General features: G+C 52.6%; 8 protein-coding genes across 8 annotated transcripts; 5 read left to right on the top strand and 3 right to left on the bottom strand.

The window, feature by feature from the left end:
* Positions 1 to 1,256: 1,256 nt before the first annotated feature.
* On the bottom strand, positions 1,257 to 1,587 carry Z517_03604 (uncharacterized protein; the record flags this gene model as incomplete). The annotated part of the gene is made up of 2 exons (XM_013432708.1): positions 1,257 to 1,334; positions 1,405 to 1,587. 2 exons carry the CDS (start codon positions 1,585 to 1,587, stop codon positions 1,257 to 1,259), a joined length of 261 nt encoding a protein of 86 aa, XP_013288162.1.
* Positions 1,588 to 3,411: 1,824 nt separating this feature from the next.
* On the top strand, positions 3,412 to 4,606 carry Z517_03603 (uncharacterized protein; the record flags this gene model as incomplete). The annotated part of the gene is made up of 3 exons (XM_013432707.1): positions 3,412 to 3,573; positions 3,644 to 3,704; positions 3,783 to 4,606. 3 exons carry the CDS (start codon positions 3,412 to 3,414, stop codon positions 4,604 to 4,606), a joined length of 1,047 nt encoding a protein of 348 aa, XP_013288161.1.
* Positions 4,607 to 5,467: 861 nt separating this feature from the next.
* Z517_03602 (uncharacterized protein) lies at positions 5,468 to 6,942 on the top strand (the record flags this gene model as incomplete). The annotated part of the gene is made up of 2 exons (XM_013432706.1): positions 5,468 to 6,664; positions 6,706 to 6,942. The coding sequence occupies 2 exons, from the start codon at positions 5,468 to 5,470 to the stop codon at positions 6,940 to 6,942; spliced, it is 1,434 nt and encodes a 477-aa protein (XP_013288160.1).
* A 442-nt stretch (positions 6,943 to 7,384) lies between these two features.
* Z517_03601 (uncharacterized protein) lies at positions 7,385 to 8,434 on the top strand (the record flags this gene model as incomplete). Its single annotated transcript, XM_013432705.1, has 2 exons — positions 7,385 to 7,631; positions 7,692 to 8,434. The coding sequence occupies 2 exons, from the start codon at positions 7,385 to 7,387 to the stop codon at positions 8,432 to 8,434; spliced, it is 990 nt and encodes a 329-aa protein (XP_013288159.1).
* A 45-nt stretch (positions 8,435 to 8,479) lies between these two features.
* Positions 8,480 to 9,087, bottom strand: Z517_03600 (uncharacterized protein; the record flags this gene model as incomplete). The annotated part of the gene is made up of 4 exons (XM_013432704.1): positions 8,480 to 8,620; positions 8,694 to 8,804; positions 8,867 to 8,939; positions 9,020 to 9,087. 4 exons carry the CDS (start codon positions 9,085 to 9,087, stop codon positions 8,480 to 8,482), a joined length of 393 nt encoding a protein of 130 aa, XP_013288158.1.
* A 521-nt stretch (positions 9,088 to 9,608) lies between these two features.
* On the top strand, positions 9,609 to 11,392 carry Z517_03599 (uncharacterized protein; the record flags this gene model as incomplete). Its single annotated transcript, XM_013432703.1, has 6 exons — positions 9,609 to 9,626; positions 9,683 to 10,091; positions 10,153 to 10,214; positions 10,282 to 10,730; positions 10,796 to 11,004; positions 11,106 to 11,392. The coding sequence occupies 6 exons, from the start codon at positions 9,609 to 9,611 to the stop codon at positions 11,390 to 11,392; spliced, it is 1,434 nt and encodes a 477-aa protein (XP_013288157.1).
* Positions 11,393 to 11,772: 380 nt separating this feature from the next.
* Z517_03598 (uncharacterized protein) lies at positions 11,773 to 12,625 on the bottom strand (the record flags this gene model as incomplete). The annotated part of the gene is made up of 4 exons (XM_013432702.1): positions 11,773 to 11,864; positions 11,948 to 12,069; positions 12,196 to 12,263; positions 12,365 to 12,625. The coding sequence occupies 4 exons, from the start codon at positions 12,623 to 12,625 to the stop codon at positions 11,773 to 11,775; spliced, it is 543 nt and encodes a 180-aa protein (XP_013288156.1).
* A 755-nt stretch (positions 12,626 to 13,380) lies between these two features.
* Positions 13,381 to 16,809, top strand: Z517_03597 (uncharacterized protein; the record flags this gene model as incomplete). Its single annotated transcript, XM_013432701.1, has 6 exons — positions 13,381 to 13,560; positions 13,623 to 13,753; positions 13,810 to 13,990; positions 14,079 to 15,066; positions 15,122 to 15,885; positions 16,573 to 16,809. The coding sequence occupies 6 exons, from the start codon at positions 13,381 to 13,383 to the stop codon at positions 16,807 to 16,809; spliced, it is 2,481 nt and encodes an 826-aa protein (XP_013288155.1).
* Positions 16,810 to 16,865: the final 56 nt, after the last annotated feature.

Here is a 16,865-nt window from a genome sequence, read left to right as displayed (position 1 = left end):
GGGGGGGGGGGGGGGGGGGGGTTCTCAATGATGGGGACAAAGTCAGACCAGGGATCAGTCTAGACGCAGGGATACGAACGATTGCGATGGATAGAGCTCTGTTTAGTTGCATTGTTGGTGGAGCGCAGCCGTTGCTAGTCAACCATCTGTACAGTCATTCCTTGCTATAGACGACAATCAGGTCCACTGTCCACATCCCATGTAGCTACCTTGGCGGAAGGGCACGATGCCGTTCATGACGACCGACACCTACCACTACAGGCGACACGTGATAGGGCCAATAGTTCTATGCTCCAGCAGCTCTTAGACTTGCAGCGTCCTGCAGCTAGCGAACCGAGGTTGCTTGGATATAGTTACAACTCGGATGTCGTTGTAGATGACGAGGAAATGGAGCATGTTCAGCGCATTGGATGTTTCACCCGCAGAAGGGAGCAGGTGTAAACAATTCTGGCAACCAAAGGCCCACCCTTTCGGTGCTTCTAAAGAGCTACTACGTATCGGGACTTGGAACGAGGGGTTCTAGACACCCAAACGTTGTCTGCCGAAGCAATCGGGAATTGGCAAGAGGGCTTTGTTCAAGTTCCACCGCATTGAGTAAAGTATAAACGAGTGGCATGTGTATTGGAAATTCCTCCTCACATTAACGAGCGACTTCCTCCGAAATCCGGTGAGCCCATGAAATTTCATGAAATTTCATGGCCCTCAACAAAATGAAAAGACCTTGGTGATCCCAAATCAACCCCTAGATATGAAAAGATAAAGTGCTTGCAGGACAGAGACTTAGTCAGTGTCGCTGGCAGTGTGGTCAGTATGACTATCCTCGCCGTCAGTCGGGCTATCGTTGTCGGTGGTATCATTATCGCGTTTCTTGTTGGTGGCGGTGCGTCTAGTACGATTTGCCCGTCTTGCCTTTTTGACGGCCACGGCTCGCTTGCGGTGTTTCTAGAAGAGACTCAAGTTAATATCAAGGGGGCTCTAGCGAATCTGCACGAGTTTAGGGATATACCTTGTCATCATCGCTATCACTGTCATTGTCAGTGTCGATTCCGTCACTATGCTCACTGTCCTTGCAAAACGTTAGAACTGGTGACAAAATCGTACTTCGTAAAAGGGGCCAGATCTCACTGTATCATCCGGACGTCTCTTGTCTTTCCTTGCAAAAGAGGACGAGCTGGATCTCCGCTCTGACCGCTTCCGAACCGCTCGCGTAAGCTTTCCTTTTCGGCGCTACAATGCCCAGTTAGGATCGATGCAGCTCAGGGGAGGATGGGAGTACTCGCCTCGTCATCTGTGTCGCTTCCGAGATCGTCTGTGACTTCCCCATCGGTGGTATCCTTGAACGATGTTAGTGATCCTCCACAATGTAATGCGAGATCAGGCCACAGCTCTTCAAGAGTGACCTACCGGATCATCCCTGATATCGAGGGACTGTCCCGCCCCCCTGGCATAATGAGTCGCTCTCAACGCATCAACATTCGTGTCGCGAGTTGCCAGGTGGTTGGGAGAGTCGACTGGTGCTGGCGCTGTTGGTAGGGCAAGAACAGCACCAGCCAACAGGGTTGTCATGACCACAGCAGATGCTTTCATGTTTGCTGTCTTTTGATAGACAAAGTCTTTCTGTTGAGACTCTGCTTCTTGGTTTTGATAAAGAATTGTGCTTTTCAGAGGGACGCGCGTGGCTTGGTGTGAGTGACTGTGCCCAACCTGCCGGGAGAGAGGTCTTTATATAGATTGGATTGTACTTGAACACTTTTAAGTTGAATGCTAGCGTAGGATCATCCAACGCAAGGCCAGAGAAAGAAACGATTTGCCAAATCCCTTCTTCGCCAATGCTCCAAGACTTCGTTGGCAAGAGCGGTGGCAGTGCTGCTGCGATTTCCCCATCATTCGTTGTCATATCCCCTCCAATCCGATCCAATCACTGTCGCGTGATCACCTTGAATTGACTTTTTTGTTCAGAATCGAATTGGACATTGAACACGTCAAGAGGGTACGTTTGGACGTATACCTTGCGCAGCCCAAGACCAAGCTCAGGTAGATTGAGCAGCGGCAATGGACTATACAAGGGCTGATGATGCTATTTTAGGGGTCATCGAGTCTACAGTATACGTACAATTGCTGAGCCACGGCTCAGAAAGCCAGGTCCCGCAAGTCCAATATGTCCACTATAGGTGGTACTTTTTCTGTTCTTCGAATTCTGTGCATGTATTGTCTTTCTTTCTTCACCAATGACCCACGGAGCAGTCCTCCAAGTTGTGTTCGCGTTCACCAAGACAGTCTTTCTACCAAGAGGCTGTTATGGGGCCGGACACGAGATGTCCATAGCGACGAGTTCGATGATTTCCAAGGACAGGCGCAGCTTGTTGAAGCTGTGATTCATTCGAATGGAGACAATTGCATTCGTCACTCCTCGGCCGAGTCTCGGCGTGTGCCTCATGTCACTTGTGCAGTTCACCTTTAACTACAGATATCTTGATGCTGCTTGGGTTATTGAGCCCTCCAACTCTCTGGCTTTGGCCGGATATCGTGTGACACGTGGATCAGAAGCAACGGCTCTAGGTTCAGCATCATCACACTCATGCGCAGTCGAGCATTTGACTCTCCATATGCCTAGGTGCCGCCTTTTCTCGTGAGTGAATCACGACACAGGTATTTGGCCCCCATTGCTGCTTTCCTCAGCTGCAAAATCGCAAAACAATCATACCTGCGGGTCGGGATGAAAAGTTATCATGCCCGACTTGTGCCAATGCTTGACAGCATCGCCCTCACCCTCGCCGCCGTGTTCCGAAACGCACAGCGGGACTTGCCGCAAACAGGAAAAACTGGGTGGGGAGCTTCCTATATTTCCTAAGAGCTCCTGGATAGTGCACATGGAATGAGGGGGCTCGGAGTTTATGCAGTACCCAGGTGCATCAAGGGAGATGGATCTAAGAATAGCTTCGAGCATGAAGAATGCTATAGAGGCAAAATGGCAGTCAAGGTACTCCGTGCATGAGATAAGAAGAATGACCCATGAATTTGATCCAGGTTCCATGGCAAGCTCCACGTCCTCTACCAACTTTTCCTTTGTAGCTGACGAGTCAGTCGAGCATGCCTAGCGACCAAGAGCTTGATTCAGTCCACCACAAGACAGCACAAGACCACACAGCCACGCTTGTTGTGGGTCATCAAGCATTTGTGTCTTGGAATTTGCTAGCAAACCCAACCCGAAATACATTTGCAACCCAGCCATCAGTGAGGACCAGAATGCACTGAATTATTGTTGTGGTTATCGTTGAAATAATGCCTGAGGACTCCCTTTCCGTCTTGTCTGTGCAGGTGTGCACTTGACGTGGAGTTATTTTACTCCTGATTCAAACTAAAAGTATTCATTCTGAAAAGACAAGAGGGCTTTCTCATGTACCGAGGAATATGCCCTTGTCGAGCATTCCCATCCCCGTGCTTCTTCTCTGGGCCATCTGGCTGCGTCAAAGTCAAGGCCAGGCTCAGTCGCTTCAGTTTTCCAATGTTCCCGAGTCAATCAACGAAGGTGTAGAAATCTTCATATCTTGGACCGGCGGAGATGGAATGACGGTATGTTCTGCCTTTTTCAAATTGATCTCCATCGCAAATCTTTGGAATGCGACTTCTCAACCGGTTTTAGCCTATCGCCGTGGATTTGGTCCAAGATGGGAGGATCATTGATGATGTCTTTAACGACGATTGTAAGTTACAAATCTCCTCTCCTGCTCACGCACTGGTAACTGCTTCAAGCTAAGTTACATGTCTTTGGTTCACCGCAGCCGATGATGACGAGGGCATTGTTCAACAGTTTGAGTGGGATGTCGACATTGGTGACAATGCTGGGGGATATTACAGCTTGCGCCTGATTCAAGGTACTCAGACCGTCGACTCGGCCCCGATAAATATCATCGACGAGTCGGGACGAAGTGCTACGGCCCCTCTTCCTAGTGCGACGACTTCGCAAGGTGGTTCTGGTTCGACTGCGCCGCCATATATTACCACATCTGCTGGCGGTACAACTGATACTGGAAACCCTGTATCAGCTTACGATACATCGACCACCACGGCGGGCACTACAGGCACGACAAGGTCCGCTGGCGGTTCTGGCGCCGCTGCTACTACGGCAACGTCTCAGCCGGGCAACTTGACGGATCCTTCTTTGCTCGGCAGCGGTGGCGGTAGTAGCGGCTCTGGTCTAAGTGGTAGCGCGATCGCTGGACTCGTCATCGGCGTTCTCGCAGCGCTGGGTCTAGCAGGCCTGGCGATCTGGTTCCTGCGACGACGCAAGCGGACACATACTCGTACGCGTCAAGAATCGAATTACTTGGTCCCGTCCAACCACGAAAAGGGCCTTGGAGGTGGCCAGGATGCGACTTATGTAACGCCAGCCACGGTCGCTGGTACTGGAACTGGAGCTCCAGTAGGGACAAACACGGCGACGACGTTACCAAGTAAAATTTACGAGAGGGCCGAACTGGACGGCCAGCCCAAGCCGGTGCACGAATTGCCGACAGTGGAGGAAGGAGATGCGCCCAGATACAGCGAGCTTGACAGTCCCGAGACTAAAGCAGCAGGTTGGAGCTCTAACTCCAAATCTGATTAACGTAGAGACTCAAGTGTGACTTTATATTGGAAACATAGTGAAATCTGCTGGATCCTAGGGACGTTATCTGACTACCTCATATACATACTATCGGATAATTATTGGAGCCTTCGACTAAAGCCCCCAAGGGTGTAGCGTGTCGGTCATTACATAATCTTAGTAACCCTACGTGCCACGCGTCCCACCACCCAGTGGTGACAGAATTCCGTCCCCAGTGAGGCAGAAAATCCGGGTAGAATACCCTAATAATAGTGGGGACAGAATTTTGTCACCCATTGGGTGCGTGCCTACGTACAGAGGTACTTGCCCTACTCGTTACACCTCCAACCATCTCACCAACCCTCCGAGGGAATGTACCATCGAGGTGAACTCCCTTTCCACAATCCTATCCGGCTGATTACAAGTGATTTGTAGATACACAGACCACCCCGAGACCAGTCAATGCACAATGCCGAGGCATCAGGATGTGCGAGTAAGGCTGTGGAGCGCAAGGCAACGATCAGAAATAAGGCTGAATGTGAACAGCCTTATCATGATGGATTGCATGCATGCATGTGGGCCGCGGCTGAAAAAGAGGGGAAACATGTATAAGTATCTCCCTCCTCTCAGCCGCACCAGTTGGGAGGAGGCCAGTCTTCTTCTTTTCTCTGCTGTGGACTCGTTGTTGGTCCTCTTATACGTTCCATGAAAGAAAGACTGGGCCTCGTGCGGCTTAGATTTCACTACCACAACACATCGTGAAATCTTGGTTCGGTACAGTGAGAAACGTCACAGACACGCAAGGCTGAGTAAGGCTGAAGTACAGTTTTATCCTTGTGCCTTGTCGAATTCTACTACAAGACGGAAGCCTCAGTCTCCAACATGACCAGAGAAGAATCCCCGGGACCATCGGCTACCATCGCTGATCCGGAAGAGAGTCGAGAGACGAGCCCGTGTCGTGACTGCGGCACTGCGCATCACCCTGTCCGCCTCATTATCTGTGCAGATGGCACTTGGTTGACTCCAGACGGAGCAATTGGGGCCCCCCAAGGCAACGCAACAAACATCAGTCGGCTGTGGATGATGGCAGCTGTGGGAGAAGTCAAGGACGCAACCGGGAAGACCTGGTCGCAGCAACGACACCCGATTGTCGACGGTATAGGTGCCGTCGATGGCCCCATCGAGCGCCTCGTCTCTGGAGTGACCGGGAAAGGGAGAACTGGCTACGAATCCAAAATCAAAGAGATCTACAAGCGATGCTGCAAGTTGTGCCCATCCCAGGATGAAATCTTTCTCTTCGGCTCAAGCCGAGGCGCTTTCGTCGTCCGCGCCGTTGCTGGTCTACTTCACCACCTGGGAGCGTTGCGTGCCCATGACCCTGACTTTGACGACGTTTTCCACAAGTCCCTACTACTTTATCACGCCGCAAAGACGAGTGACGACCTGTTGCGGAACTCTGTGTTTGCACATCGATCACACCACGCCCGACCCAGTCCCTCAATCAAGTTTCTCGGCTTGTTTGACACCGTCAAGGCCCTGGATGACGAAGGTCTCAATGACATGGGTCTTCTGAGAACGACGTTGCACGCGCGGCATGCGCTTGCTCTGTTTGAGCGCAGGAATGCGTATCGGCCTACCCGGTTCCCGTCCACAGATCTGGACGAGTTGGATGGCTCACGAAGTCTTCAGGAGGCCTGGTTCGTCGGCACACATGGCAATCTTTGCGGAGGATGCGAGGAAGACGGCTTGGCTCTGTGGCCGCTGCAGTGGATCGTCAGCGAGGCCGAGAAGTACGGATTCAAAGTTGGATTTCAACGGCTGGAAGGGTCAAATGTCACGGATCCATCACACCTCATCTTCCCCCGCGGTGTCCCAATGAGGGAGATCCGGTACAAGAACGGGATAAAATCATCTGTGGCAGATTTGACAGGTGCAATGAAAAGACCTGGACTCAACGCCAGTCTTGACTTTGGAATCGACATCCCGGGAAAGGACGACCGACTCATATTCAAAGACGGAGGGCTAGTTGGCTATCTCTCAAACAGTAAGTTTACCAATGTCCTCTTACCCAGGCTGGAAGTGTGGGTGCACGGTATTCGCCTGTATGCTGATAGACTTAGGCCCTCACGGTGTCTTCGTTCACCCCTCCGTGTATTATCTTGACCATAAGAACCCTGGAGTGGTTCAGCTGGTCAACGGGTGGACTTTCCAAAAGGAACTGCGAGACACAGAACGATTTATCATTCGCGAACACCGAGCGCTATGGAACATACATGACGAGATCCACAGTGCAATGGCCCCAGATATACCTCGAGTCTTGGTGGCAGGGCATACGCATGCTGGAAAATCTGCACTGATCAACAAAGTTGTTGGCCGAATAGCAGTGAGTAAGATCTTACTAGTCGCACTGGCCGCACTCCATGGGACCTCATGCTGACTCTGACGGTGGCCCAGACAGTTCCGGAGCACGGTGCAAGGATGGGACGAAGTCGAATACGAGAGGCCATCACCGGTGGCAACCCTCCATTGTCATTACACGATGCTAGAGGGTTTCAGACTGGTACCGACAGTGAAGTGCTCGATGTCGAGAGCTTTGTGTCCGAATGTGGGCAGAAGCCTAACCTACAGGACCAGCTCCATTGTATATGGTGAGTTGTCGGAGCACAGAATGCCACTGTTTTCGCTTTTGACATGGTTACAAGGTATTGTACTTCAACGGACAACCCCAGAATTCAAGGAAGCGATACAAGGTTCTTCAAGACGAAACTTGGACGAATCCCTCTGGTTCACGTCTTTACCATGAGTGATAAGCTGCTCTCCGACGTTGAAACGGCGGTGTTTGATGAAAACAGAAATAGATTGATCGACGAGGGTCACCAGGAACTCAACGATGTCTACCGATGGGGAGACCTACCCGACCCCTTGAGACAGAACCTGCGGCCGCTCGTCTCTACGAGATATACCCAGAGAAAAGAGTCAATGGCCGCGGAGTGGAGACAACGATTTCCAAGAATCGGGTCCACCATCTTTGTGAGTGTCACAGCAAGTACGTTTCCCTTCTAGATAGGCATTCAATCTTCTGGATCTAGTCGCTGATAGGATTCAGGCGGCACACAGTCGATCAGGACTTTGGTTACTGCTTCATATGCCCAATTGACCAGCGAGATCGTTGCCGACATACATCGATCGGCGCAGAAGCGATTCGTGCAGGACCGGCACAAACGAGCCATCCAAGCCGCCGTACGAGAATTTGGTCGACATCGACCCAACTTCCAATTCCTTGGCTCGAAAGACAAGAAATCGCAACTCCTGTCAAAGGCTATTCGTGCCATTGCCACGGTATACGATTACACCGAGCCTGATCCCGTTGCCATTGATTCGATCATCAGCAACGCGCTGAAGGTGCCCAAGCCGGTCAAGAATGACTCGGGCATTCTCCTCGGTATCTTCGGCGGCTCCTTCTTGAGCACGAGCATCTTCGGGGCGGCCCTCAATGCCGCAGAAACGGCCGCAGGAACCGCAGTATCGGTAGCTCCCGTGCTGTGGGTCGTTGGAGGTGCTCACGTCGCCGTCACCGTTGCGGTTCGAACGTACCTCGTGTCGATCGAGATGATCGCCATCTGTCTGGAAGTGCTTCTGATCCTGGACCGCGCCTTCTGGTACGACGGCGGCATCATCAAGGAACGTTACATCGAGGGGGCCTGTATGCACTACCTCCGGAAGCGGCCCGAGGTCCAGAAAGCCGTTTGGGACGAGTTCGGGTTTCCCGGCACGGTGCCAACCAAGGAAGCAGCAGAGAAGGCATTGACCAAGCTTTTGGAGAGGTTCAAATACAAGAAGCAGACCTGATGAAAGGTTGAGTCGCCCGGCAAGCGATAAGTTAGTTCTATAACTCTACCTCCCAATATCTACCACGACCTTTCCATCGACTTTCTTTGGATGATCCACCCCAATCATCATTATGGCCGTTTCGCGTTTCAGGAACTTCTTCTCATCAGGCACCACCACGCGCAGATACTCTTCGTCGGCAAAGACCTTGACATTGAAACATTTCGTCAACAGATCTGTGTTCCAACGGACGTTTTGAGAGAAAAGGGACCAATCTTACGCTCAACAACTCGTCCATGCTTTCCGCCACCATGGTCACGATGCCGTCCCACTGACCGATATCGACGCCAAAGTCGGTCAGGACCGCCGTGGCCTTTTTGTCGACGTGGAACTTTTTGACCAGTCAGTCCCATGGTGGATCCCTCGCCAGTGCTGTGCTCGGAACACTCAAACCTGAGAGTATGTGATGATCTTCTTCTTGACAATCTCGGTACTGAGCCAGATCTTGGGGTGTTCGACGGACCAGCTGTGACGAGGTCAGTCAAGCGGTGACTTTGTATATTGTGCGTGCCTGTGCCAGTGCAATGTCGCTTCGGGCGAACTTACTAGCGGTGGAACTCCTCATCGCTGAGGTGGTCTTGCTTGTTGATGAGGATCTGTAGCTTGCAGGGCATGGCTGTCATCACCTGTGAGATTGTACTTCAGGGGGAATGAAAGCTTTGGGGGTACAAAGGTGAGAAGGACGAGATTGAAAGGAGATAACATGCGGTTTATGTATCCATTTCTTGAAAGGGTGGTGTTACCGCGGGCGACCCGATCTGTATCCGGTTCTGGCAACCTGATCAAAGGAACTCCCGACATAGGGTACCGTGACGAGACCTTCGACGCGCTCCGCAATGGACTCCGCTTTCTCTAGCGGCACATAATCCTGTGCACAGACTAGGACTTGCGGAAACCTGGGGTGCCGGGGTCCCATGGGGTTTACGGCCTTTCGGTTCCCGGAACCGGGAAGCGCAGGCGGGAGCCGAATCAATCGTTCATGTTACCAGGACTAGCCCCCATATGGTCCCACTATAGGCTGTCTTGGATTCTGAAGGATCTTTGCAGACGTGGGAGTCTAGTATGTAAAGCAGCGCCATTACCAGAACACCGTCTCTCTATTACTTTTGCTCGATCCCCTTCCACAACACAAGCCATGGCGCCTAAAGATGTGGTCAGTACGAGCCCCTCCAACTGGAAAACAATATCAAAGTGCTAAGACCTAGACAGTACACCACACTCCACGACAGATTGGGCAAGGACAAAGTCGCAGCACCGCAGCCGGGCGAGCTGAAATACTTCACCGCCCAGTCGGCAGCCCAAGTCCCCGCCGTCCAAGTATTCCCCGAAGACGCGAAAGACATCGCCACCATCCTCCAGACCGCGCGGGACCAGCAGATCCCGTTCGCCGTGAAAGCGGGCGGACATGGCGTCTACGCTGGCGCATCGAGCATCCAGGACGGCATCTTGATTGATCTGAGCAGGATCGACTGGGTGAAAGTGGCCCCTGATCGCAAGTCCGTGTTCGTCGGCGCAGGGGCAAAGTGGGGGGACGTCTACGGCAGACTCGACGCGCTGGGAGTCAGCGTGCCTGGAGGCCGCATATCGACTGTCGGCGTTGGTGGCTTGACTCTTGGAGGTGAGACATTTACTTCAAGACTACAAGAAATGACGAACCAGCTCTGACTGTCCCATTTTAGGAGGCATCTCCTTCGCAGCCAGCCGGTTTGGGCTTGCGTGTGACAATGTCAAGAGCTACGAGGTATGTCTCGACCTCGAGTCGACGAGGACCATCCAGACGTGCAGGTGTCCTAATGAATGGCCAGCAGGTCGTCCTCGCTGATGGCAACATCGTCACCGCCACACGCGAATCCCATCCCGACCTCTTCTGGGCTCTCCGCGGCGCGGGCACGAATTTCGGGGTCGTAACGACATTCGAGTTCGCTGCGTTCGAGCAGGGCCAGATCTGGGGCGGGGTGAAACAGTATCTCGAAGACTCGGAGGCGGAGGCGATCGCCCTGCTGGACCAGTTCTGTAGGAACCAAGATCCCTCCTCGTCGTCTGCTGATATCTACGCCGAAGCCTTCATCATCACGGCCTTCGTCGCACCGATGGGCAAGTTCGTCACCACGGCGGTCCTGTCACATGGACAACCACGGGAAGATCCGCCCGTGTTTGACGGGTTCAAGGCGTTGCCGTCGATTGCGTCGTCGACCAGGGTTCGCAGCATCGCGGACTTGTCTGTCGAGTTGAACGCGAATAATCCCCATGGGCTGAGGTATGTCCTCCTTTGATGCCGTCCAGGCAGAGGCCTGTCAATTGCTAACATCCAAGGGAAAAAAGGTCGAAAACACTAGCGTTGGCGGTCAAAAGCGACGTGGGCGTCCTCAACGAAGTCATGGCGATTTACAAGGATATTATCAACCCACACAGAGATACTGTCAAGGACTTTGTGCCCGCGATCTTGCTACAGCCTCTCCTTCCGCGAATGCTTCTGGCGGACGAGACCGAGAATCCGCTGGGCATCAGCAGGGAAGATGGACCTCTGTTCGGTGAGTGCCCTGGTGCTAAGCTGGGAAAACCTCTCGCTCTCCAACCCATTGTCCATCATCCACATCACGTGTAAGTCAGTAGTCTAACCATGTGTGAAAAGTGATATCCCTGCTCTGGTCATGGACAGACCCCTCGGACGACGATATCGTCGAGTCCCTCGCGCGGGCATTCACCCAGCGCGTGACGGCGACAGCGACAGCCCAGAACAAATTCCACCGGTACATCTACCTCAATTACGCGGCGGGCGATCAGGACGTGTTCGCCAGCTACGGCGAGGAGAACCTGGCGAGACTGGTGCGGGTCAGCGAGAAATATGATCCGCAGGGTGTCTTTACGAAGTTGAGGCCCGGCTACATCAATTTGGCGAGGAGTGGGCACCGGAAATGAGTGGGCGATCCGATGATGGAGCGAGACATTGAGGTTTTGAGCTTAAAAGTCACTTTCAAAAAGAGAAATTGGTTGAAGTGGAAGACATGCACTGTCAAATCTACCTGGAGATAAAATCACGCAGAACAATCTCCTCCGAGCATACGGATACCTTGTCCAAGAACACCTCTAGATAGATGTATCCATGACCAGAGGTGGCCATTGGTTCTGTCCAGACCCCTTCGCTCTCTCTAACATCTATTGGGATAGCAGGACCATTGATTCTCTTGTAAATACATACAAGATCCAGCAATACATGTCTTGGTAAAGTGTTGAAACTGTATCGCAACACTGGCAATATACGAGAATTCGAATATAAACATAGTGCTCCGTTATTCGCACTAGACCTCTTGAGTTCCGCCCGTCGCGACATCGTCCTTGTGGTATCCATGCGCCCCGAGCACCTTGTCTCCCGCTCTGACCGGCTCCGCGGCTATTCGACGACAATACCAACCCTAATCAGCAAAATAAATGACACAACGGCAACGAGGAAGACCTCTGGGGAAGCCAACGTACCTATCAAGCAAAAATACATTCGTGCCGTCTTGGGGCCGGTATTTGTCCATCCGTGAATCGTGCCGCGTTGGACACACACGTCGCCGGGTTCCATGTCGACTCTAGCGCCGTCGTCCAAATAACTTGACCACCATGACACTCTGATTAGTTCGGAACAGTGCAAGCTACACTGAGTAGGCCAATGAGGAGAAAAGAATAAGGTGCAATGAGAAGGAATTGCGGTAGATGTTGCTAGAGGTGAAGCTCACCATGAGACTTGACCGTCGAACAGAATCCCAAAGTCGAGCGACTCGGTCCTATGGAAGAGCATCTTGGCCTGACGACAATTAGAGTCTCTGTTCCTTTCTGATAATGAACACTTTCCTCCCGCTTCTTTCAAGCCCACATCACTAGGGGGCGATTGGAGGACGAACCTACCTGCGTCGTACCGGGCTCAATGTCCACAACCCTGAGCACCACCCCGCTCTTGTTCGCGAGATCCGTCGTCCTCGAGGATGCGGGATCATCCTTCCCAGAATTATCGGCCGGGACTTGCTTCGTCTCCCAGAGCACGCCGAGGCTGGCGCCCAGCTTGGTCACTTCCAAGTGGATGCGCGAGTCGGCGAGGAAGATCGCTTTCCCCTGGTCGTCGTGTCCGGTGACGATTCTGCGCGGATGGGGGAGTGGCGTGTGTGACATTTTCACAGCACCTGTGAGTAACTTTGGAAGGTATCACAACTCGGCTATTCGACATCTAGACCGGGGGCATCCTTAGTATATAGATCGACAATAGAAGTATCCTACCCCCTGTGGTCGCTAGAGGGTAGACAGGGAAATAGATGCCCGCACCCCATCATAACCCACCATATTGCGGAGGACGTCACTTCGGAAGCGACTCCCAGAGCCATCGCAGACGTGTGAGTATAGTGATCATCTTGAGGAGATGCTGGGAGGGGTCTCGACCTGGACCTACCAGTCCCTAACGACAACCTCGCAGCAACGTAGTTCCCGAACATGGAGGCCCAGAAATCTCGTCCGACATTTGATCCCGCTCAACCCGGCATATATTGCTTCTTAAGGGATTCATGCTTGCTAATCTATCTCGAGAATCACGAGAAATAAACTCTTCCAAGCTGATTCCGGACAAATGACGATGTTGATATTTCCCAAAGAAGACTAACGCGAGAAATAAGTGGGTCTCGGTCCAACTCGAGGCTGTCCAGAAAAGGAGCCACAAGGGGCTGCTGGGCTTTGGTCAGTGGACAAGTGGAAAGCCCCTCCAGTGTCTTCGCACCTGAGATCCGAGCATGCCGCTACCGAGCTTCTACTGCCTCGGTTCCGCCGGACCCGGCGACAAAATACTCGTCGCAGCGATGTCTTTCTTCTTCCTCGACAGTTACTCCTCACCTAAAAAAAAAAAAAAACAACAAGAGTCAAAGCATTCAGGAGACAGAATGGAAAAGACGCCACGTCCTCCGCGGAAACAAAATTCAAGCTGCGACGGCTGCCGGGCCTCAAGGATCCGTTGCGATGCTGTGCACAGGCGAGAAGGAGGAGGAGCCGCTGTTGTTGGCGGCCTTCGCGATCGCAGATGCACCAACTGCGCCCGGAAAGAGCGGCCTTGCACTTTCAAGGTGAGTCGACTCTGTTCTCTGCGAGACCGGTGGAATTGAGGCTGATAGTGTGTTTCGTTTAGTGGCTTCAGGTCACGAAGCGGCGTCGACGTGCGAGCTCGGCGTTTTCTGTCGACAGCGTTGAGAACGGAGAAGACGCAGTGCATCCGCCATTCGATCACGAGGGGGATATACATAAAGGTGGACGGTCTGTGTTAGTATCAGCTTTTTCCTTTGGTGACTTTACGCCAAAGTCTGAGAAACAACTAGATTTCTAAGCCGAGAAACATCATCCTCAAGATCCACCGCGTCCTCAAGAGTTGCCCGCGCGTTCAACCTACGTGAGGATTCGATCGAATCCTCCATGTGGCACATCTTCTCTTCGGTCTTTGAGACTGCACTCGGCGTATGGCTCGGCAGTGGCTGCTGTCCATACCCGGGTCTTCCAGATGTAAGTCCAGACCCTGCCTCCCGTTTCTCTTGCGTCCGTCCTCTAGAGGGGCAAAAGAAGTCGTTAATGAGAATGGATGGACCCATAGGGCTCGAGAACAATCATTTCCAGGCTGTTTGTGAGCTTGGACGAATGGAAATGCCCGTGCCGGGGTCACGATGGCCAAGTTGAAACCCGACATCCAGTCCCAGGACCAGGAAATGTCTGTGTCAAAGCAGACACGGTGGTCAACCAGGCCTTAAACGTAGCTGTCCACGCATTCAGTGTCCGGTGGCTCCCTCTGGTTGCTGGAACGAACATTTCAACCGACAAACTGAATGACCTGGCCCGCAGGCTTTGGCAAAACGCACGGTCTAAAATCCTCCTCATCTTGCAGAGGCGTTGCTACAGATCGATATTGGCACTGTATATCTTTGGGATGACTCCTGTTCCACCGGGCCTCGAGGATGAGGACCTCTCGCACGGGAATATCGGTGAAGTGTGCATTGACATTGCGATGCGGCAGTTACTGAGTGTCCGGGCAAGGCGTAGACAGGTCAATCGCTCCGAGTCCACCGCTATGACAACCAAGTCCGCGCTCGTAGGAGCAGGAGCAAGAGCAGGACCAGCAGTCGACCTCTCTGATACAGTTGACGAGGGCTACCAACTCCGCGAAACCATCGCATACTGGGCTGGATTCGTCTTTGATACTTCGGCGTCCTTGACCACTGGTCTACCGTCTATTCTCCACGCAAGCCTCCTTGGCTTCGAACAAGAGGGTACAGTGCAGCTCCTACAAAGAACCGCGCAAGATTTTCACGACAAGACGGAGCCGTGGCGACTCAACGGCTTCGAGGTGACCAATCAATGCGCGATCTGGATAGTTCAGTCGGCCAGCGGTTGTAAAGGGTTGTTCTGGAAAGCGGTCGCCTCCCTCCGCGAAGCGTTCAATTACCGCCACGAGCCGCACCTCGTTGTCCGTGCACAGACGGCCGTTGTCCAATGCATGCACAGATACGACGTCACATATGCTCCGCTGCTCGCTGCGTGTAAGCGAGCATTGCTGTTCCTCGACTTCGAGGCCCAGCTCAACTGGTGTAAGTGCTCAGTCCTTCTGCAGAATGCGTATATCGAGAATTTACGGGCTCCAAGACCTTCTCGCTCTTCATTATCACTTAGGACTGCTGATCCTGTACGATACCCTGAATATTTTTGACAGGCGAGATTTGATATCAAACTTGAGCATCTTGCAACGGGCTGCAGTACAAGAGACCATCAATATCATCTCGCTGGGGATGCAATGTAAATTCTCGCTTCAGACTGTATTTGGCTCAATGGTAGGGTCACGTCGCAACGACATGGTGTGCCTCCTCAGCATTGACCCCTACCCACACCATGTGGCCACAGCTTTGAGGCTGGTATCGGATTTCTTGAAAAAACACTCTAGCTCTAGTGAGGTTTGCCCGAGCTCTGAAGCCCTCACCCAGATCCGACATATTGCAACCATGGCGTTTGACCAACTTCCACAATGCTCCGCCTCTCTCCAGTCTTCTCGAACGAGCGTCTTTGCAGATCTGAACGACGTCCAACAGCTCCAAGGATCGCTCGCCCTGGATACTCACGAGGCACCAAAAAGCAGTATCGAACAGGCTCATGTACAACACGACCAAGGCGACGGCGTGCATGAGTTACGCGAAGAAGATTTCCAGGCCATCGACGGGCTTGATATCGAAGCAGAGGCAGAGACCGGAACTGAACCCGCGTACCCCGTCACGGACAATTTGGCGAGGGATGAAAACTTGACGAGCTCCGTCCTCCTCGATCAACAATGGGACTGGACATCGAGTGACGAGAGTCCATTGGGCTTTGAAATCCCCACGGGGGATATGTTTCTGACCGATCACGGCCTGTTCGAAGTGAGTTTGCTGTTCCAGAGCCACCGACACTCTAAGCGAGCTTGACAAGCCGGCTGACCTGTGCGTGCGTTCATCACTAGGATTGCTTTTTCCTGGCGTAGCTCGCAGATTGAGAAAGTCCGTGAGATGATATTACCGTGTTTCTGTGGTATGGGGAGCCGACCCGACTTCCAAGCTCGACTCTCGAAAAATCAGTCATAAACCACGAATGCCAGACAAAGAACACCTTGGAGAATCGGAAACAGGGAAGTCTACCAGTGGGAACGAAGATTGCACTTTTTTTTTCCCTTCATCAGACAAACAACTAACCGCTGAAAAAACCGAGCAGGTATAATGCCGACAGGTTGTCCAGAAGGACGCAGAGATGTGATTGTGACGATCTCCCGACAAGAACAACTCTCCCCAGTGCAGTGAAGCCTTGTCCAAGCAGCTCACTCCATCTGAGCCTGGTTCTGGCAGTTTCTCGCCCACAAAAAAACTCGGCTCGAACACTTTCGCATAATCCCGGGAAACCACCACCACAGTCCAGCATGGGTGCCCGGAATCCCAATTCCTCCAACCTCCTTCGCCGGTCTTGGGTAAAATACCACCCTCGCATGAGTGGTTTTGAAGAAATGCTCAAATCACAGGCCTCTGGTATACATGGACCGCATAAACGATCCGTAACTATTACTCATCGAGCTCGAGAGGGAGTCTGCGTCGGAGCCTGGCGCGCCGCCGTTATTCCTGCTCGTGGAGCTGGTCGACTGGTTCTTGGATGTGACGGGAGAGGATCTTTTTGATGATGATGATGATGACGACGACGATGATGATGTCGAAGATGAAGTTGAAGAGGTCTGGAAAAGACTGGCTGGTGTAATGGGTGTTGTGTTCATGGAGAGCACTGATTTGCGGGCGAAGAAAGCCGATGCCATTGTGTACTAGGTGATAAAGCCCTGGGCTGTCTCTGGCAGTGTACTAGTTGATGGGTAAGCCTTGCT

Source organism: Fonsecaea pedrosoi (genome assembly GCF_000835455.1).
Source record: "Fonsecaea pedrosoi CBS 271.37 unplaced genomic scaffold supercont1.2, whole genome shotgun sequence".
Lineage (NCBI taxonomy): Eukaryota > Fungi > Ascomycota > Eurotiomycetes > Chaetothyriales > Herpotrichiellaceae > Fonsecaea > Fonsecaea pedrosoi.
The sequence above is the reverse complement of the archived record's forward strand: the minus strand, read 5'-3'. Positions and strand labels throughout refer to the sequence as shown.